This window comes from Rhincodon typus, chromosome 23 (genome assembly GCF_021869965.1).
Source record: "Rhincodon typus isolate 14 chromosome 23, sRhiTyp1.1, whole genome shotgun sequence".
NCBI lineage: Eukaryota > Metazoa > Chordata > Chondrichthyes > Orectolobiformes > Rhincodontidae > Rhincodon > Rhincodon typus.
Window position 1 is genome coordinate 7,909,909 of NC_063354.1, and position 22,232 is coordinate 7,932,140.

At 40.9% G+C, this 22,232-nt stretch overlaps 1 protein-coding gene across 5 annotated transcripts in view; it reads right to left on the reverse strand.

The window, feature by feature from the left end:
- aspscr1 (ASPSCR1 tether for SLC2A4, UBX domain containing) overlaps positions 1–22,232 on the reverse strand; it is a 210,698-nt gene that overhangs the window by 61,291 nt on the left and 127,175 nt on the right. For 4 of the 5 annotated variants that reach the window (XM_048610706.1, XM_048610704.1, XM_048610707.1 and 1 more), the window contains 2 exons: positions 16,913–16,975; positions 9,732–9,784 (listed from right to left, as the gene is read on the reverse strand). In XM_048610706.1, the coding sequence (XP_048466663.1) occupies positions 9,732–9,784; positions 16,913–16,975 (116 nt within the window). The remainder of the gene's footprint in view (positions 1–9,731; positions 9,785–16,912; positions 16,976–22,232) is intronic. The other variant, XM_048610705.1, reaches the window with a different exon arrangement.

Here is a 22,232-nt window from a genome sequence, read left to right on the forward strand (position 1 = left end):
CTCGTTAATATTTCTATTTAAAAAAACACCAACTGACATGAAACATTTGGGAAATGAAACTGGATACCAGATTGAGTTAAGATAACAAAGGACAAAACTTCTTAGGTTGAATGGCCTTTCCTCATCCTGGACTGTTCTTATATACTAAAGGTATATCATAATGTGTCACTGGAACATAGGACAAAGATACCACAAGAGGTTATTATCCCCCTTCTTTAAATTAATTAACAATATCTTTTATAATTCTGGTTGTTAAATCTGTCAACATATCTTCTCATCAGCAGAAGATTGAGTGGCGATTTTATTTTATCATCTTACTACAATGCTAATACCAAGATCTGAATGGACAAATCATGTACATAGAGTGATAGAGATATACAGCATGGAAACAGACCCTTCCGTCCAACTCATCTGACTAGATATCCTAAATAAATCTAGTTCCATTTGCCAGCATTTTGGCCCATATCCCTCTAAACCCCTTCCTATTCACATATTCATCCAGATGCCTTTTAAATGTTGTAATTGTACCAGCCTCCACCACTCCCTCTGGTAGCTCATTCCATACACACGCCACCTCTGCGTGAAAAAGTTGCCCCTCAGGTCCTTTTTAAATTTTTCCCCTCTCATCTTAAACCCATGCTCTCTAGTTTCGAACGACACCACCCGAGGAAAAAACCTTGGCTATTCACCCTATCTATGCCCCTCATGATTTTATAAACGTCTATAAGGTAACCCCTCAACCTCTGACACTCCAAGAAAAATAGCCCCAGTCTATTCAGCCTCTCCCTATAGCTCAAGCCCTCCAAACCCTGGTAATATCCTTGTAATCAAGAGGCAGAGCTCAATAAAGCCCCACTCCACTCACTATTGTAGATTTACAAAAGAAAAACAGTAAGGCTTCTCTTTAAAAAGCCTCTTAGCTGCTCCCCTGCTGTGAACTCCCACACACAGGTTTCTCCAAGGTCAGCTGCGAATTTAGCTGTTTATTTTTCTTAGAACAACTCCGATGTGCACAGATACTTGAAACCAGACAGCAAAGGCAGCAGCTGTGCAGTTTACTGCTGCATGAAGAGCACTGTAACCATGCCCTGATGGCTGGCTCAGTGACAAGCCAATTAATCTAATTTTATAAGGATTCAAATGTTCTAGAACTTACTATGTACAGAATAATGGATTGCTGTGGGGGTGGGGTGAATAATGTGAAGAAACAGCCCCATTTGGGAGTTCAGATGATACTACAAATGAACGAGTTAAATCACATGTGGTTCATAATTTAGGTAAACCCAGAGTTAAAATTACAGTCTCAACAAATACCCCGCAATATCCCTTATGAATATACACCGAACTCGTAGGATAGACACGTTTAATTAACCTGTTCAGGTGTGTTATGACACACCTCTAGAACAGCTGGGACTTGAACCTGGGAATTAATGACTGAAGCTCACATGAGAGCTGTCACCAGCTTTATAGGCCGATCATCTCTAAAGCCTGAGGATGCAGAAATTAAGTGCTAACGATTGTTGCATAATCAATTAATTTGGAATGATGATCAAGAGTTGACTTCTAAAATTGTGATAAATATATAATTAGAAAGCAATATTTTAAATGTGCAGAGTAAGCCAACCACAGTAATTTCAGACAAATAATTCCTCATTTAAAATGAAATAAAAGCTTTCCTGGTTGGGTTACACAGCACAGCATAAGTAAACAGAATAATGCCCAGTCACAAACTCACTGGCCTCAAAATGGAACGAGTCCATGAAATCAGCTTCTGATGTGGTAAATGATTAACATGCATTTCTCTTTCTGCTGTCTCTGGGAAACATCAAAACCCAAATACTAGTATTTACATGTTCAAATGCCTAAAAACAACAGAATACCCTTTTTCCCCCCGCCATGGAACTGTTGCAACTGTGCGTACGTGTTCAGAATTTATCATGATTGCTCATATCTGTTTTGATCACTCATTCTGTCTTAAGTGTTTTCGCATGTCAAGTGACCATCTCAAAGAAAGTTCAGGCACCAAAATATGCATATAAGATAAAACTAGCTTATGAAGTTAGAAACAATTTGTTAAAGTGCTGATTACAGCTGGAAGAAAGAACAATCTCGTATTTATAAATTATACTCACATCAGAGGCAGGAAGCAGAAAACTGATGCTTGGTCCTCATTAAAAAGGCATTTCAAGAGGAGGCTCTCTAGGCAGCTAACAAGGCTGTCAGGTAAAAAGAAGTTCCTACTCTGAAATTTACTTTCCCTCTAGAGTATGAACGATGAAATGAAATAAGTGGTAAGGAATAGTTTATCAGTTTGTCTTCTATGCACTACTTGTAATACAAACATAAGAACAAGCAATGACAGATAGGTACAACTTTTTGCATCGCACTGGCTTCTTATACAATTGCGATACCGTGCAATTCTCCACCTCGTCAAAAATCAGATTCGGGGGAAACCTGATAGAGATATTAAAGATGATGTGGGGCATTTACAGGGTGGATAGAAAACAGTGCTCCCCTTAGTTGAAGGGTCCAGTTCAAGGGGACATGCTCTTAAAATATTGCTTTCTAATTAGGAGATTTAGAAGGGATTTGAGGAAATGATTTTTCACACAGAGGGTGGTGGGAGTTCTGGAATGCATTGCATGAGAGGGTAGTTGAGGCAGGTAACCTCACAGCCTTTGAAAAATACGTGGGTGAACGCTTGAAGTGTCATCACATTGCAGGCTGCAGGTGTAGTGAGGAAGTGAGACTAAAGTAGGTATTTTTGGCAGTACAGATTCAATAGGTTAAAGGGCCTCTGCTGTATTGCAAGATTTCTATGATAATGTGATTTCCTGGAACAGGCAAAAATAAATCTGTCTAAGACTTAAGTCAATGCAGACAGTAAAAGATCTGGAAAATTTCTCTGCACCCCATCCAGCTAGTTAAAATTAATTCAGGTGTTCATTCTGAGCCCAGAATTCCCTAAAGCAGATTTCTGCAAGAATTGGTGCCACCAGGAGTGATATTCACAACTAGCAGAAACAGGCCCTACTCTCAACTGAAGGAATTCAGCAAATCCACAAAAGAGGATATACAGTTCCAGAGGTCTATTATTTTCTGGGTAAAGAACCATATCCTGACATCTGACCAACATTTGGTCTTGGGCAACTTAAAATTGTGGCTCTGCAGTTGGGTAACCAAGCAGGAACCTTGGTTCCATCACCAATTACTGCAAAACATCACTTCCCAACTTTTGCCATTCTGAGCAACTTCATTTAATCCTCACTCTGTTTTCCAGTTTACAGCCAGTTTGTTAACTTTCCTGCTGGAGTGACCATAGCCATGAGATGTTCTGAGGTCATGAAAAGTGCTAATTAAACAGAACTCTTTTCTTTTAAGGGAGCTGCAATGTAATTCCTGCTACTTACAACTTGTTTTAAAAAATTACAAAACAACTGCCGTTGGAAAATATTCATGATAGCTGCATGCAACTTCAGCAAGATCCTTTTTACATTATTTTTACATTACGGGATCAACACCAAATAAAAATACCCCAATCAAAAAAAATACATCGGACGCTGTTGTGATCCTAATTAGTGAAAGGAAGAAAGCTATCTGAAACTCTACCCACATAATAAAGTATGTCTGACATCACAATTCTATTGATGTGGGCAGACTCAAAACAGTGAATGGGTGGAGGCAAAAATCTAAAAATCTAATACGTATCAGATGATGCAGGGCGGATCTGAAGTCCATGATAATTAATACACACCTTTGGAATATGAAGAACTAACACTTTGTTGTAAATACAACATCATTATTATCTGGTCCATCTGCAGAAAGTCTTCAAAATACATTCCTATACTGCTTTTATGGAATGGTGTAGCCATTCTTTTAAATTCCAAGTAACACAACAATGTAACCCTTGAATGATGCATTTCCTTTATTTTTGCTTTTATCAATAGATAATTAAACCTTCCAGGAAAGCAAAAAGGAATACTCACTAGATAAAAAGCAGCATTGCTTTTTCCAGTAAATACTTTGGCTTTATACCCATAGGTTACCATTTCTAACTGATCCAGGGACTGTATTGGTTGAAAATGTGGAACTCCACTGATTTTTCCACTGTGCTCATAAAGCATTTTAAAAAATGCTGTGCTCTAAAATTTATTTATGGAGTGTGAAGTTGCAAAATTGACATCAATGCGAAGAAGAAAATTCAATATGCTTATTCACAACAATGAATCAAATAGAGAAAACCTTCACAGCACACAAAGTTTTTGTACACATTTAAAATCTCCCTTCCAAGTTAGCCTATAAAAGACTCCAGAATAGCATATTTCTGTGCAGAAAAGTACATTTTCCCCCACAGATTAGCCTGCCTTGTTGGTTTAACAAATAATAATGAAAATCATCTACAAAATGAAATGTTGCAGAGTTGATTTGTCAGCAACATTTACCGATGCATAAAAATCTCAGGGAACAACCAAGGTGGGAAATCTACTCAATCCAATTTGGATGCTGAACACAAAGGTCATAAGGTAACTCACTACATGTGGTTAAGATATCTTAAGACATCACAGAACATATATATAGAGCTTATAGATACAGTCAGCAAATAGCTTGAAATAAAAGCACTGAATATTATAAGGTTTGTTTTGAAATACATGTGTTTTACCCTGAAGTTACCAGAAACTTTAGCTACACAATGATTTTGTTACAAGGAATAATTCTGTTGACAAGTGCAGGTCCCCCAACCACTCCCACCGATGCTACAAAGGTATTCAAGTATCCTTCCAAAAATGTTAGCGCATGAAAGATTATATATAATTATGAAAAAGGCTGTAATACATCGTTGAAAAAGTTAGTCAATCCTTAAATACTTAAAATGTCTTGCTTCATTTTTCAATTCACTGCTAAAAGCTGAAGTGATTTTGTGCCAACTCCTACCAACCCATTTTGACATATTTCATCCACGTAGCTACAAATGAAATTCAAAATATAGAACACGATTTATTTTAGAGAATGAGGGGTGTTACTTGCTTGTAAAAACATCACAATTATTTCAAAAACTGAGTTACCAAATATTCTAAATCTTGGAACACTCTTTTGGATATAAAAGCTTCCAATTGATGAAACCTTCAAGCACCAACCAATAATACAACAGTACTTGGAACAAGTGCACTTCGCACATATTTGGTCCGAGTTAGATGGATTTTGATGGCGCTAAACAGAAACTTTCCATTAGCATTGCACAATTGTCCAAAATTTTCAACACAATGCAATTTACACAAAAACTCAACTAAAATGACATATCCTAAAAGTAAATATTTTTGCATTTGCTCCAGCCCAAATAACAACATAATTCGTTTATAAGCTTTCCAAATTAAAGCCCATTCTCTAAGTATTGCTATTTCTTATCAGGGCTGCAATATACACGCCCCTCCAAAAGGTACTAAAAAAACTATGCCACACAATGAGAATTAACTGTGAAAAATAATACAAAAATGTTAATTTGTTATTATATCATCTATTTAATTCCATTCTGGCTCAACTCATATTGTCAGTGTTAGAAAACCAGACACATAAACATTCTCTTTGCAAAAGATACACAAGGACGGGTAGCCTCTCAGTTGCCCATCTGAGTACTTACTCGTGTGGTATGCTGCCAAAACAGCCTTCCCTGTGAATTTCTGAAACTATCACCCATCTAACTAAAGCTACTTCATAGTGACAATTCAAATCCATCCAGCCAAGGCTGTAGTTTATATTTTGCTGGTCTCTTCTAAAGGGAGAATTCACAAACTTCTTACAACACAGGAGGCCACCTAGCCCATCATGTCTGTGCTAGCTCTCCAAATGAGAATCTCACTTACTGCCATTCTCCTGCCCTCTCCTAATAACTTTGCACTTCTGTTTCTTTTTGAAGTAGCCATCTAATTCCCTATTGAATACCTCTCCTGAATCCACCTGCACCATGTCCTACAGCAGTCCATCTCAGACCCTAACCAACATCTACAGTATTATAGGCTTTATTAATAGGGGTGCAGAGTACAATAGCAAGGAGGTTATATTGAACGTCAATAAGACACAAATAAGACAGATTCCACTCCAACATGTGGAAAGATTTTTCCTCATGAGACGTTTGCTCCTTTTACTACATCACTTTAAATCTGTGCTCTCTCATTCTCAAACCTTTCACAAGTGGCAACATTTTCTCCCTATTTACTCTATCTTGACTTTTTGTGATTTTGAATTTGTCTAGGAGATCTCCTCTCAGCTTTCTCCTCTCTTAAGGAAACTTGTCCCAACTTCTTCAATATATCATCATACCTGAAGTTCCTCATCCCCAGAAACATTTTTGTTACCTCTTCTGCACTGTCTCCAATGCCTTTCCATCCTTCCTAACCTGCGGTATTCAGGCCAGGATTGGGCACAGTCCTCCAGCGAGGGCTGAACTAATGTCTTATTGAAGTTCAATATAACCTCCTTGCTATTGTACTCTGCACCCCTATTAATAAAGCCTATAATACTGTAGATTTTATGAACTGCTCACTCTACCTGTCCTGTCACCTTAATTGACTTAAGAATATACAACCATAGTCTCTCTGTTCCTGCTCCCCTTTTACAGGTATAACCTTATTTGATATTATCACTCCATGTTCTTCCTACCAAAATGCATCACTGTACATGCCCTTTTGGAGTTCCACTCTACCCTTCTTCCAAATTTTATATCAAATTTTGAAACTGTATCCTGTATACCCAGATTCAGATCATTGCTATATCAGGTAAAGCAAGGTCCCAACACTAACCCTGGAAGAATTCTGCTACAAATCTTCCTCAGCCCCAAAAACATTAAATTAACCATTACTCCTTGATTCCTGTCCCCTAACCAATCTTGTATCTATGATGCTAGTGACCCTAAGTTCTAACATTGCTTACAAATCATGGCACTGACTTCCCACAAATACAATTTTATGGATCTCAGTCCTGAGTCCACATAGAATCATACTGTGTAGAAACAGCCCCTTTGGTGCACCATGTCCATGCCAACTAACAATCACTAAAGTACACTTAATCCCACTTAACTGCACTTGGTCCATAGCTACTATCCCCTGGCATTTTAAGTACTCATCCATACATGCTCATTGTTCACTCGTGAACCTAAAATTATAAGACTATTTAACCACAGATGGGTGTAGTGCAAACTTTCCTCAACTGAGGATACTAGATAGTGAAAAGGAGTACGCATCCCTAATAAAAGCAAAGTACTACAGGTGCTCGAAATCTAAAATAAAAAGAGAAAATGTTAGAGAAACTCTGCAGTTTTTACAGTATTTGTAAGAAACAAATTTAGAAAGAAACAAATTTAAGTATAATTTGAGTATAATATTACTCTTCTTCAGTACACAGTAAACTCCCCCACCCCGGTCATTTGGCCACTGCCAGACCTGGATACTGAAATTAATTGTTACCACCTCAATAAAGAACAGTTGTGATGTACAGTTCAGCACTAATCTGTTTTACGTACTACAATATTAAGGAAGCAAATGAAGAACACCTTTATAGCAAATATATTTAAAGGCATGACAATACAATTTGGAGCTATTGTGACAAAACTCAGTCATTTATAAAATTAACAAATATATTCATTAAAATTACTTTATCTTGTACAAACATTAAGACAAGGTATCAAAGCCAACAAAGTTACAAATATATCAATGCATTAATCATCAATATAGCCATGATGTGGAAGTGCCGGTGTTGGACGAGGGTGGACAAAGTCAGAAGTCGCACGACACCATGTTATAGTCCAACAGGTTTATCTGAAATCACAAGCTTTCAGAGTGCTGCTCCTTCGTCAGCTACTTCATCTGACAAGGTAGCAGCGCTCCAAAAGCTTGTGATTTCAAATAAACCTGTTGGATTATAACCTGGTGTCGTGTGACTTCAAACTAATCATCAATAATCAGTAATCACAAGCTATCCATTTTTTTGGCATATTGGGATTCCAGTATCACACAGCTGCTTAGCTGTTGGTCATCCAGAAATACTTCTATGCTCATGAAAATGACATGCTGATAATTAAAACAAAAAACAAGTACTGTTGTAGCATTATAAATCAAACTCTTTTGAGTTAGATAAGTCAAAGCTAATGCATAACAATGTCAATAGAGAAAATCAAATATGCATTGTATGAGAGCCATCGCAGCCCAAGGCCTGATTGCAAAAATAAGCAAACCTGGAACCCAGTAACCTATCAGACAAATTGTCTGTGGGTTGAAGGGAACAGTTACATTAAAAAACATGTCGGCATCCACAAACAATATACCCACCCTTATATATCTTGAGCTAATTAAGATGTTCTGAATCATCTTTCAAATTGAAAACATACATATACATGGAATAATCCACTTTCATTACAAATCTGTAATTAGATTTCTGTTATTAATTATGCATAATCTTTTATATAATACAACCATTAAAAGAGAACTTTGTTTCTTTGAAGCAATGTCAACACAATAAGATTGCTCATCATTAGTAAGTACTCCAGCTGGTTTCCAGAAAATTAATTTTAAAAAAAGTTTCCAAATACTTCATTCATGATGCTTAACTTTTAGCTGTATGAACTCTTAATATAAAAGCTTGTGTTTTTGTAACAGCACAAAGAATTAAGAAAATGTTCTGTACAGTTTTGAATATTTTTCCTGCAGTCGTCATATCCCAGAAACCACCTTCATCAGAACAGCGAGAATGATGTTACATTCAAAAAGGAAGATGGAGAAAGAGGTACTCGTTTGAAATCTGTTACATCTCCAATGTTTTCCAGTCCTGGAATGTCAGGCCTGACGTGTAAAGAGACTGGTTTGGTTAGGACTATATTCACTCGCATTTAACAGAATGAAAAGCGGAATCTCATAGAAACCTATAAAATTATAACAGGACTAGATAGGGTAAACACAGGAAGGATGTTCCCGATGACTGAGGAGTCCAGACCAGGGGCCGCAGTTCAAGGATATGGTTGGCCATGTAGAACTGAGATGAGAAGAAATTTCTTCATCGAGACAGTGGTGAGTCATTGAAATTCTCTGCACAGAAAGCAGTTGGGCCAAAACATTAAATGCTTTCAGAAAGGAGACATATATAGCTCTTAGGGCTAAAGGGATCAAAGGATGTGGGGCATAAATGAGAATGGGGTACTAAGTTGGATGATCAGCCAACATCATATTAAATGATGGAGCAACCCCGAAGGGGTTAATGGCTTACTTCTGTTCCTATTTCCTACGTATTGCTGCCAGATCATCAACCTGAAATCTTATAATGTTTCATTCTCCATAAATGCTGCTGGACATCCTGATATTTCCAGTGTTTGCTACTAAAGTTCCAGATTTCCAGCATCTGCAGTGTTTTGCTTTTCTAATACGCAGTTGTTCATCTAAGCAGCTGTTAAATTTTAGACTACTTTCTTCTTGCACCATTCTCCAATGTTCGACAATAAAACAAAAACTGGGCTCTACTGCTTATTCAGACTTAACAAGGATAACGCACTTGGTTTTTCCCCAAAGATCTAAATTGTTTCTCGATCATGTTCAGTAAGACTATAAAGCAAAGTGAAAAATGTTAACATATCATAAATATATAGTTATTCATATAAGATGACTTTCAATCAATTGCACATTAAGTGCGATAAGTAATCAACATGAGTTAAATTCAGAAGGATAACTGATAACAGATGTTGGCAATCTTACCTCAAATAGTGTTGCAGCTGGTTGATCAAGAAGCACTTTAGGTGGTGTTTTAACTATAAAAATAGAAACCATTATGATTATAAACTAAATCTCATTAGATTCATTGGCTGATTTGAGAAATAGCGACACAAGTACAATATAGAGTGAAAATGCCACAGTACTGTGTACCAATCTTAACCTTGACACATTCAATGACCTTTGATGAGGAATTATTATGACTACATCCTTTAAACGTAATAAGAAAATAAACTGAGCTACCACACTGTTCTCTAAAGCCAAAATATAACAGCAGAAAATTCTATTTTGTTTGCTGTCACCCACAAGGTATCAAACATAATACGTTGCTTAGTTAATTACGAGCTTTTGCGAAGGGGTTTTACAATGATTAAGTGGCACAACACCCCTGAAACTTGGGAAGATGAAGGGTCTAGACCCGAAACGTCAGCCTCTCTGCTCCTATGATGCTGCTTGGCCTGCTGTGTTCATCCAGCCCTGCACCTTGTTGTCTCGGATTCTCCAGCATCTGCAGTTCCTACTATCTCACTGAAAAGAAAGTTGTTCTTGCATAAACCATAAAGACAGTTTGGTCTGATTCTTTTATATTTTTTGAATTTTTAAGACTTGAAATGATGGTATTAGAGATAAAATAAGTTCAATGATTATTGTCAAACTAACCACCATCTTGAAATTGTACATCCGTTTTAACACAAACAGTTTTAAGATAATCCAGCTGCATTTCAGAGGAAGCAGATGAATGCCACATCATAGGAAGAGATAATACCCCGTCCAAAGGAGAGTATTAAAGAAAGAGACAGAGCTCTCAGCCCAGAGAGTGGGGCCAGGGTGGGGTGAAAGTATACTTGCTAATGGCAAGGTGAAAGCTAAGGGGACGGGAGGGGTGGATACAATTTAATATGTCAGACAAGAATTACGATTGCAATGGATGGGCTGAGAGAGTTGGAGGAGAGATATGCTCGTGACTTGTAACTCTACATATGCAAGCTGGCTCTGGGTCTGCAAATGAGGCTGCAAGAGGGAGCATGAAGAAGTGGTCGCCAAGAATGGATTCTTGTGATAGTCCCAGTACAAGAGATCGGAACAAAATCCATCAGTAAATATGCTCCAGCTATGATTAGACTGTTTAAGGACAGATCTAAGTGGGATCAGCCCAAACAAAACAAAAACTGATGGCTTTTAGATGGTTGCTCATGACATGAACAATAACTGTTAGAGAAGCAAGACACTTATTTCTCTTGTGCCTATTTTTTTCACATCTACCAGTTACCTTGAAGATACAGTCTGCATTTTTGTAGTGATCTAGTTAGAGGTACAATTTAATTTTATACTTTTATAGTGCAGAATACAGGTTTTCCTCAGCACTGTACTGTGCGTCAAGTTAGCAGATAGGAGCAGATAGATAGGGAAATCTGAGGTGGCATCAACACTTTGCAGCATCTAGGCCTGATTTCTCTATTGTGTTAATTACACTTAGATTCCTCATTTGGGAAGTAAACCAATTTTTATTTTCAATTAGGAATGAGATTACCATAAAAAGAAGAAAGATTGAGAATCTCTTCTAGTGGATCTAAAAAGTACCTTAGCTTTGACAGGCTCTCTTATTTTGATCACCAGTATTCTGGTCTTTAAAAACTGCTACGCTGTCATTACTTCAATCATTTCTAAAGTTGAATTTGGCTCCAAATCAGAATTGACTACTCAAATCTATTACTTAGCTGTTATTTATTTCCCAAATACCCAAGGTTATCTCATTTCCAAATAGTCAATGAAAAACTGAGTATTTTGTGTCTCCAGACCACCTCAACTTTTCACATATGTTGCACAAATGTATTCTGTATTTAAAAAAAGGTTCAGATGATTTTTAGGGATTTTGTGGTGAATGCATGATTTTTATTGTGGGCAGATACACCACATTTGATATTCTTTAGTTTTGGGTTATGGTTGATGGAGAAAACAACAGATGGATAATAAATATAATTCCCAACTGAAATTAATGACAAGAAATGCTACACATTTTAAAACCACAACAAAGACCAGTCTTCAAACACTTCTGAAAGGGCAAATAGCTGAAAGCAGGTTAGATGTGAAATTCACCAAGTTCCGGTGAACCATTCTGACCAATCAAATGGGAATAATTGTTAAGAGGTAAAAGTATGATGTGTCTTGCCAAAGAAATTGGCAACAAATTTAGACATCTGATTTGAAATTAAAGATGAGTCTAACATTTTAGAATAAACTTCATGTAAATTAATTTATAGATACATGGCAACAGAACTAACTAAATTAAAAATATATCACTCGAAAATAAATAATATCCTTTAATGACTGATGTTTTGATGTGTACGCAATAATTAATACAACTGATTAGCTACCCAAGTAGGGCATTTCTTAATAAGTGGTACACTTTAGATCACATTAAAAGGAATTATGCCCAGCTTAATATTTTGCAGTAATGTATTTTAAAAATTGTTTTATTGTATAAGTTGTAACATTTCAGAACTGATCATAACTATGAATGATATCAGTTCAGGAAAGCAGTATTACCTTTAAAAATCCACCAAAATAAAAAGAAACCTGAATTGGTATGGAGCTGCAGTAGGTGCTGAAGAAAGCAAATGCCATGTTGGTACACATGCACTTTCGGTCTATTCATCTGAGTAAGAATGTTCTGGCTATGGAGGTATTGCAATGAAGGCTTACCAGGCTGATTCCCCCAGATTCAATATAGTGTGGAGCTGGAGGAACACAGCAGGTCAGGCAGCATCAGAAGAGCAGGAAAGTCGAAGTTTCGGGTTTACACCCGTCATCAGGACTGGGAAGGGGGAAGGGAATTGGGAAATAAACAGAGGAAGGTGGGTGGAATGGTGATAGGTGGATGCAGGAAGGGGATAGTGAGGATTGGTCAGTGGGGCGGGTTGGGCGTGATAGAAGAGAAAGAAGATGGACAGGTAGCGTCAGGTCAAGGAGGCAGGGGTGAGAGGGAGGGTTGGATGTGGGTTGAGGCGGGGGTGGGGAGGTTTTGAAACTGGTGAATTCTATGTTGAGGCCATTGGGCTGTCAGCTCCCAAGGTGGAATATGAGGTGTTATTCCTCCAGTTTGTGTGTGGCATCACTGTGACACTGGGGGAGGCCCAGGATGCACCGGGGGGGGAGGATTAAAGTGGTTGGTAACTGGAAGGTGTTGTTGATTATACCGTACAGAGCTCAGATGCTCCACGAATCGGTCACCAAGTCTGCGCTTGGTTTCACCGATGTAGAGGAGGCCACAGCGGATGCAGTAAACCAAGTTGGAGGATGTACAGGTAAACCCCTGTCAGACTTGGAAAGTTTGTCTGGGGCCTCGGACAAAGGTGAGATGGGAGGTGTAGGGGCAAGTGTAACACTTCCTGCATTTCTAGGGAAAGGTACCGAGTGTGGTGGAGTTGATGGGGAATGTGCAGCGGACGAGGGAGTTGCGGAGACAGCGGTCCCTATGAAAGGCAGATAGGGATGGGGAGGGAAATACCTCATTGGTTGTGGGGTCTGGTTGCAGGTGGCGGAAGTGGTGGAGGATGATGCACTGGGCGCAGAGGTTGGTGGGATGGTATGTGAGGACCAAGGGGATTCTGTCTTTACTATTGTTAGGGGGAGGGGGTTTCAGGGCAGAAGTGCAGGAAATGCAAGAAATGCAGTTGCCAGCATTGTGGATCAACAGAGGGGGGATGTTGCGGTCCTCGAAGTAGGAGGACATCTGGAATGTCCGAGAGTGGAGCGCTCCATCTTGGGAGCAATGCAGCAGAGGCAGAGGAATTTGGTATTCTTGCAGGAGGGTGGGTGAGAGGAGGTACAGTCAAGGTAGCTGTGGGAGTCGGTGGGTTTGAAATAGATGTCGGCGCTGCATCGGTTACTGGAGATGTCCAGGAAGGGGAGGGAGGTATCGGAGATGGTCCAGGTGAATTTTAGGTTGGGGTGAAAGGTGTTAGTAAAGGTGATGAGCTGTTCAAGCTCCTCATGGGAGCACGAGGCAGAGCCATACAGTAATCACCAAATAAAAACCAAAAGAACTGCGGATGCTGTAAATCAGCAGTGTTCCAGCAAAGCTCAACGCAAGCTGGAAGAGCAACACCTCATTAACCGCTTGGGGACGCTGCAGCCCTCCGGCCTCAATATCGAGTTCAATAATTTTAGGGCCTAAACTCTCCCATGACCCAGTCCCCGAGCCCACACACCAGGCCTTGATATTACATAGCCATTACACACTACCTGTTATTAGTCACAACAACTATTCAGCCCTCAGCCTGGTCGTTATCAACTCCTTTGTCTGTCCCACTGTCCTTCTCTCTCTTAAGGCTCTATCTTATCATTTACTCCCTAACCCACCCACCTCCCTATTTTCTGCAGATAAACTGACGTTTTCCCAGCTGCCATCAGTTCTGAAGAATCACCGGACCCGAAACATTAACTCTGTTTTTTCCTTCACAGATGCTGCCAGACCTGCTGAGCTTTTCCAGCAACTTTGTTTTTGTTCCATACAGTAATCAATGTAGCAGAGGAAGAGGTGACGAATGGTGCCAGTGTAACAGCGGAAGAGGGACTGTTCCACGTATCCTACAAAGAGGCAGGCATAGCTCAGACCTATACAGGTGCCCATAAGCCATCCCTTTAGTTTGTAGGAAGTGGGAGAAGTTAAAGGAAAAGCTGTTGAGAGTGAGGACAAGTTCCGTTAGGCGGATGAGGGTGTCGGTGGAGGGGGACTGGTTGAGCCTGCGCGAGTAGTAGTAGTGGGGGGCATTTAGCTCATCTGCGTGGGGGATACAGGTGTACAGGGTTTGGATGTCCATGGTAAAGGTGGGGCCAGGGAACTCAAAGTCTTGGAGAAGGTGGAGGGCACGGGTAGTGTCCCAAACGTAGGTGGGGAGTTTCTGGACCAGGGGGAAAAGACAGAATAGGGCAGGAGCAGGCAGAGACAATGGGTCAACCAGGGCAGTCAGGCTGGTGGATACTGGGGAGGAGATAGATACGGGTAGTGCGGGGTTGGGGGACAATGGGGTTGGAGGCTGTGGGTGAGAGGTCTCCTGAGGTGATGAGGTTATTGATGGTCTGGGAGATGATGGTTTAGCGATAAGGAGTGGGGTCATAATCGAGAGGGTAGTAGGAGGTAGTATCGGAGAGTTGGTGCTTGGCTTCTGTGATGTAAAGGTTAGTACACATACCACCACCATGTCCTCCCTTATCAGCAGGTTTGATGGTGAGGTTAGGGTTGCAGCAGAGGGAGTGGAGGGCTGCACATTCCGTTGGGTAGAGGTTGGAGTGAGAGAGAGGAGAGGTTCAGGCAGTTGGAGATGAAGAGGTCGAGGGAGGGTAGGAGGCCATGGGGTGGTGTCCAGGAGGATGGGGTTTGTTGGAGGTGGGAGAAGGGGTCTGCAGTGGGTGGGTTAGACTCCTGGTCAAAGAAATAGGCATGGAGGTGGAGGCAGCCGAAAAAGAGTTCAACTGATTCCCCCAGATGGCAGGACTAACATGTGAATAGAGACTAGATCAGTCAGATTACATCCACTGGAGATTAGACAAATGAAGGGTATTTCACAGAAATCTATAAAAAAATTATACCAAAAGTATAGGAGTTGGGAAGTCATGTTGCAGCTATACAGGACATTGGTTAAGTCATTTGGAATACTGCATTCTTCAGAAAATTTTCTGAATAAGGGTCTAGGCCCGAAACGTCAGCTTTCCTGCTCCTCTGATGCTGCTTGGCCTGCTGTGTTCATCCAGCTCTACACCTTGTTATCTCAGATTCTCCAGCATCTGCAGTGCCTACTGTCTCTGAAAGATTTTACAGGGATTTGGTCCAAATCCTGGCAAATGGCACTCGATTAAATGTAGAATACTTGGTTGGCACGGACAAATTGGACCAATGGGTCTGTTTCCGTGCTGTACATCTCTAGGACTGAACTAGTGTAAACAGAAGAAGAATGTCCTCAATGTTTGAGAAATCCAGTAGCAGGGGTCACAGTCTAAAGGTATGAGGTAGGCCATTTAGGACTGAGACGAGAAGAATTTTTTTTCACCCAGAGTGGTGAGCTTGTGGAATTTTCTGTCACAGAAAGCAGTTGAGGCCAAAACATTGAATATTTTCAAAGAGTTAGATATAGTTATTAGCGCTAAGGAAATCAAAGAGTACGGTGATAAAGTGGGTGAAGGGTGCTGAGTTGGATGATCAGCTAATATCATAATGATTGGCAGTGCAGGCCTACAAACAAGGCAAGGGAGTTAATAATGAATAGTAGGACCCTGGGAAGTAACCAGGACCAGACGAACCTTGGTGTATGTCCACCGGTCCACCTTAAGGCGGACAGGTAGATACAGTGGTTAAGAAGGCATATGGGATACTTGCCTTTATTAGAAGGTCATAAAGTTAACAGTAGGGAGGTTATGACTGAATAGACTGGGACTGTTTTCCTTGGCCCAGAGCAGACCAAGGGAGGCCATGATTGAGATGTATAAAATTATGAGGGGCATAGACGGGGCAGACAGGAAGAAAATTTTAACCTTGATGGAGGGATCAATAACCAAGAGCATAGATTTAAGGTAAGAGGCACAAGTTTTAGAGGGAATGTTAGGACTCTTTTCCCCACTCAGAGGGTGGTGGGAATCCGAAACTCACTGCCTTTAAGGTTGATAGAGGCAGAAACCCTCAAAATATCCAACAAGTATTTAGATGTACACTTGCAATGCCAAGGCAGACAAGGTTGTAGGTAAAGTGCTGGAAAATGGGATGAAAAGAGTTAGAAGGTTGATTTTGACTGGCACAGACCTGTTGGGCCTTTTTCCATGCTGTAGACCTCTACAACTCCTGCTCCTATTTTCAATGTTTCTACTGTACGTTTCTAATTTTCTGAAATACAGTGCAACAAACATTCATGTCAACAATTGTTTGTTCAAAAACAAGTGACAAATTTGACTACAGAATGTGCACAGAAGTTGAGGTCTGAATTTTAAATGTTTTCCAGAGGGTGAGCTAACCAGTATTGGTTATATCATCTGGGAATTGTAATTTCCTACACTTCTTCATGGCCATTTAAGAAACAGAAGTCCCTAAAGAATGTTCAACCACCAAAAAAATGTAATATGTTATATTTTGTCCAATGACTATGTCTATTCAGCTAAGTGATCGTTGTACTTACATAAATAAAATGAAATTGCTGGGTCAATTAGATGCATCTTCACAAATTCAATCAGTGCTCCAACTGTTGGGGGGAAAAAAAATCCTTTACAAAATGTGGTCTCGGCAGAAGCACCATTTAATGATTAACAGTGGTATAAATTCCAATGAATCCACGATAACAACAACTTTCATAGAAACCTACAACACAATTGGAGGCCCTTTGGGGTTTGCCGAGTATGCCAGCTCATGAAAGTTCTGCATCTATTCCCAAATCCCCACTTTGTGTCTGTAGCTCCATAAATACCTTTCACAATTCCCCTTTAAAACAACTATGGAAACAACTTCCACCATCTACTTTGATAGAGCATTCCAGATCCTAAAAACTTGAATGGAAAAGTTCTTATCAACCATTTGGATCCTTTGCCAATGATTTAAGTCATGGTCTCTGGCTACTGACCTACTTACAGAGGGAACAGTTTCTCCCTTAAAACTACAAATCATCATTAGAACTTCTATTAGGTCAATTTTTATATTTTTTGTACTTACTTTTTCCAATGCCTCCTCTAACTGAATTGCCTGAATGCTAATAACTTCCTGATAAACTTCCTCTCAACCTTCTTTAAAATCTTTGCATTTTTCTTGAAATGTGGTGCCCAAATTTCTCCATAATACTCCAACTGAGGCCTAACCAGTGACTTATGGAGCATAATCTCTTTGCTTTTATATTCTGTTATTCTATTTCTACACTGGTGGTCCTATGGCCACATAATAAGAAAGCTTCACTATAACAAACATTGTAATCATCAATTAAGCCCATCACTCAACATATAAATAATTTGCAAGCTTTTAATTTTTCAGAAGGTGCCAAATAACCTGAACATGTTTTTATACACCTAGAAATGGTCTCAACCATGCTGTGTTAACATGTTCTAGGTTTTAACTTCAATTGTGAGAATTAAGTGCCCAGCCTAACTTGCTCTAGGTAATTCTTCTTCAATGAATAGAATATAGATTTTAGCAAGTGTGGAATAGGTAGAGGCAGTTACTAAAATAATATTTATCGGAAAACTTGAATGGTTCAACTAACAAGTTTATCCTATATTAGGAATAAGATAGAAATCTTATTTGTCTTAATATTAATAAGCCATAGCTAAATTTCACTTTGCAAAATACCATAACCTCTCCTGTTATTCAGAAATTCTAGTTGCCTTGAAAGCAGAAAAACACTACTATATAACATTTTATCGCTTTTATGTTTGCCAGATCACACTCTTAAGGTTGAGCATTCCAACATTTTATAACCCAGAAAATCCCAAAACATTTTCAAGCCCAGTATTTTGGACTGTGATACTTCAAAACGGTTGAAAATTCATTTCTTTTCCCCCATTTTGGACTTCTCGACCTCTTCGTAAGTAGAATGCAGAACGTAACAAAGTCAATCCATTTTCATTTGTGATATGTCAGCCTCAATCTATTCTTAACTCACTTTTGGCAGGATTTCAGGCATCACAGTATTCGGCTTTTGGTATAGCATTCACTTGAGCTGGTGAATCACCTGAAACACCATTTAATGTGTATACAGAGTTAACCATCTGAATGGCTGACATAACAAATCAGTCAAACATTCACTTTGATACTTGGGGTGTAATCATCTGATCCCAGAGGCAGCAGACTGGGAAGTGGGACGTGTATTTATTTAGGTGAGATGATGGAGGAACAGACTTTCATCAATTTTCTCTCCTTTGCCCAAATTAAGTTCTGGGCAAGAAGGTACAAGCTCTACCCTCCTGCCCTGCTGCCAATTGAAGCTGGAGTGGTCAAATAATGACCACAAGGTCCTCATCTTGCCTGGGCTGCAATCATTTCAGCTCCAAGTGGGACAAGGAAGTCAGCCTGCACAATCATGAGACGAACCTGGGTGTTTATGGAGGAGGGTGGTGGTGGTGGTGGTGGTGGGGGGGGTGGGGGGGGGGGGGGGGGGGTGGGGGAGAGAGTGTGCCTGCATGCGTGTTTGTTTCACTCCCCACAATCCCCACTCGAGGGATCACCCCTCAAGTAACACGGACCTTTCCTGCGGCCACAGTTTAGCTTTCATGGTCCGGGGCCCAAAATCTGGCAGAAAGCCATCCAGCATGCCTGATTTTTGGAATGTCCCATGGGTTCTCTCATCTTTGTAGATGGGATTCCCTCCTGCAAACTTTCCTGCTTTTGGACTTTGTCCAAAAACAGGAAGTTCTCAGCCTTAAAGTCAAATTCAGCTCAGTCTGCTACCTTTGCTGGGTGCAAACGTTTCAACGTGAGGACAGACTAATGTCAAATTTGTATTTCACTGGCAAACTCATTTACCGATGTCAAAGGGAGTGATGACAAAGGGAACCGATCAATATGCTTCAGTGCAATGAAAGATTTTACCCTATTGTTATAGCAGAGTAAACTTTATATCACATCATTCTTTCTTAGGAATGTAAAAACTGGGAGATATATTAACTGCTCCAGCTCTCACTTTTCAAACAAAATTGACAGAAAAACATTGAATTTCCCCGTGAATACCAGAGTATAATCTTTGAGGGAGGTCAGGATCAATCATCTTCACCAAACAGATGCAAAGTGTTGTATTAGCCAATGGTAAAATTCATTCAAAGTGTACAATAACTAAGAGAGTGGGTACATCAGTGTGGCACAGTGACAACATTCTAATCTGAGTTAGTGGATTCAAGTCTAAGTTGGAGCATCTTGAGGTATTAATATGCTATAGAAATGCATATCTTTTAAAATTGAGATACCTTCTATTCTTAATGAATCTTTCATCTTTGACAAACTTTTTTACATAAAATGTTGACAAAACACACATGCTCAGTTCATTGTATTTTAATAGAGAATATACAATCTTGCATGTCTAGAATTGTTCCACATCACGAAGACATCAACAAATTTGTGTCAGTCAACGATTTATCTTGCACGAGAAATGCAAATTGAAGAGAAAAATATCTTTGGAATTTTTAATAACCATTATTGGAAGCCTCTAACAAACCAAACCAACACAAGAAGTGTTAGACTTCAAATACAGACGGAAGTACCCTAAATAGGGGAGGCGATGGCAGAGTGATATTATCGCTGGACTGTTAATCCAGAGACCCAGACAATGTTCTGGGGACCCGGGTTCAAATCTCGCCACAGCAGATGGTGGATTTGAATTCAATTAAAAAAAAAATCTGGAATTAAAAGTCTAATGATGACCATGAATCCATTGTCGATTCTTGGAAAAACCCATCTGGTTCACTAATGTCCTTTAGGGAAGGAAGCTGCCATCCTTACATGGTCTGGCCTACATGTGACTCTAGACCGACAGTAATATGGTTGACTCTTAACTGCCCTCTGGGCAATTAGAGATGGGCAATAAACGCAGCCTAGCCAGCGACACCCTCATCCCATAGACAAGTAAAAAAAAAGTTTGACTGTTTATTCATCTAAGGCTAAGCAACTTTCACATTGTACACAATTTCTTCTTCATTACATAAGGTTTTGATGTTCCCTAGATTTCAAATGGGAATTGATTGCATTATAGTTTCACAGCATTCTTGAAACAACATTCTTGAAACTAAATTATATTAACAACCATTCTTCCTGCTGTACCCAACACATCCTTTTTAAACATATTACCTGTGTTGTGTCTGTGACCAAGTTAAGAACACTAACAGAGATAGTAGGAACTGCAGATGCTGGAGAATCCGAGACAACAAGGTGCAGAGCTGGATGAACACAGCAGGCCAGGCAGCATCATAGGAGCAGAAAGGGTGATGTTTCGGGCCGAGACCCTTCATCAGAAATGGAGGAGGGGAAGGGGGTTCTGAAATAAATAGGGAGAGAGGGGGAGGCGGATAGAAGATGGATAGAGGAGAGGATAGGTGGAGAGGAAACAGACAGGTCGAAGAGGCGGGGATGGAGCCAGTAAAGGTGGGTGTAGGTGGGGAGTTAGGGAGGGGATAGGTCAGTCGAGGGAGGACAGGCAGGTCAAGGGGGTGGGAGGGGGTAAGGTGGTAGGAGATGGGGGTGGGGCTTGAGGTGGGAGGAGGGGATAGGTGGGAGGAAGAACAGGTTAGGGAGGAGGGGACGAGCTGGGCTGGTTTTGGGATGCGGTAGGGGGAGGGGAGATTTTGAAGCTTGTGAAATCCACATTGATACCATTGGGCTGCAGGGTTCCCAAGCGGAATATGAGTTGCTGTTCCTGCAACCTTCGGGTGGCATTGTTGTGGCACTGCAGGAGGCCCAAGATGGACATGTCGTCTGAGGAATGGGAGGGGGAGTTGAAATGGTTCACGGCTGGGAGGTGCAGTTGTTTATTGCGAACCGAGCGTAGGTGTTCTGCAAAGCGGTCCCCGAGCCTCCGCTTGGTCTCCCACATTTCCCGCAACTCATCCCTCACACCCCGTCCCCGCAATAAAAACCAAAAAAGAATCCCCCTCGTCCTCACGTACCACCCCACCAACCTCCGGATCCAACGCATCATCCTCCGACACTTCCGCCATCTGCAATCCGACCCCACCACCAAAGACATCTTTCCCTCCCCACCCTTATCTGCTTTCCGGAGGGACCACTCTCTCCGTGACTCCCTTGTCCGCTCCACACTCCCCTCCAGCCCCATCACACCCGGCACTTTTCCCTGCAGCCGCAGGAAGTGCTACACCTGCCCCCATACCTCCTCCCTCACCCCCATCCCAGGCCCCAAGACGACTTTCCACATCAAGCAGATGTTCACCTGCACATCTGCCAATGTGGTATACTGCATCCGCTGTTCCCGTTGTGGCCTCCTCTACATCGGGGAAGCCAAGCGGAGGCTCCGGGACCGCTTTGTGGAACACCTACGCTCGGTTCGCAATAAACAACTGCACCTCCCAGTCGCGAACCATTTCAATTCCCCCTCCCATTCCTCAGACGACATGTCCATCCTGGGCCTCCTGCAGTGCCACAACGATGCTACCCGAAGGTTGCAGGAACAGCAACTCATATTCCGCTTGGGAACCCTGCAGCCCAATTTTATCAATGTGGATTTCACAAGCTTCAAAATCTCCCCTCCCCCTACCGCATCCCAAAACCAGTCCAGCTCGTCCCCGCCTCCCTAACCTGTTCTTCCTCCCACCTATCCCCTCCTCCCCCCTCAAGCCCCACCCCCATCTCCTACCTACTAACCTCATCCCGACCCCTTGACCTGTCCGTCCTCCCTGGACTGACCTATCCCCTCCCTAACTCCCCACCTACACTCACCTTTACTGGCTCCATCCCTGCCTCTTCGACCTGTCTGTTTCCTCTCCACCTATCCTCTCCTCTATCCATCTTCTATA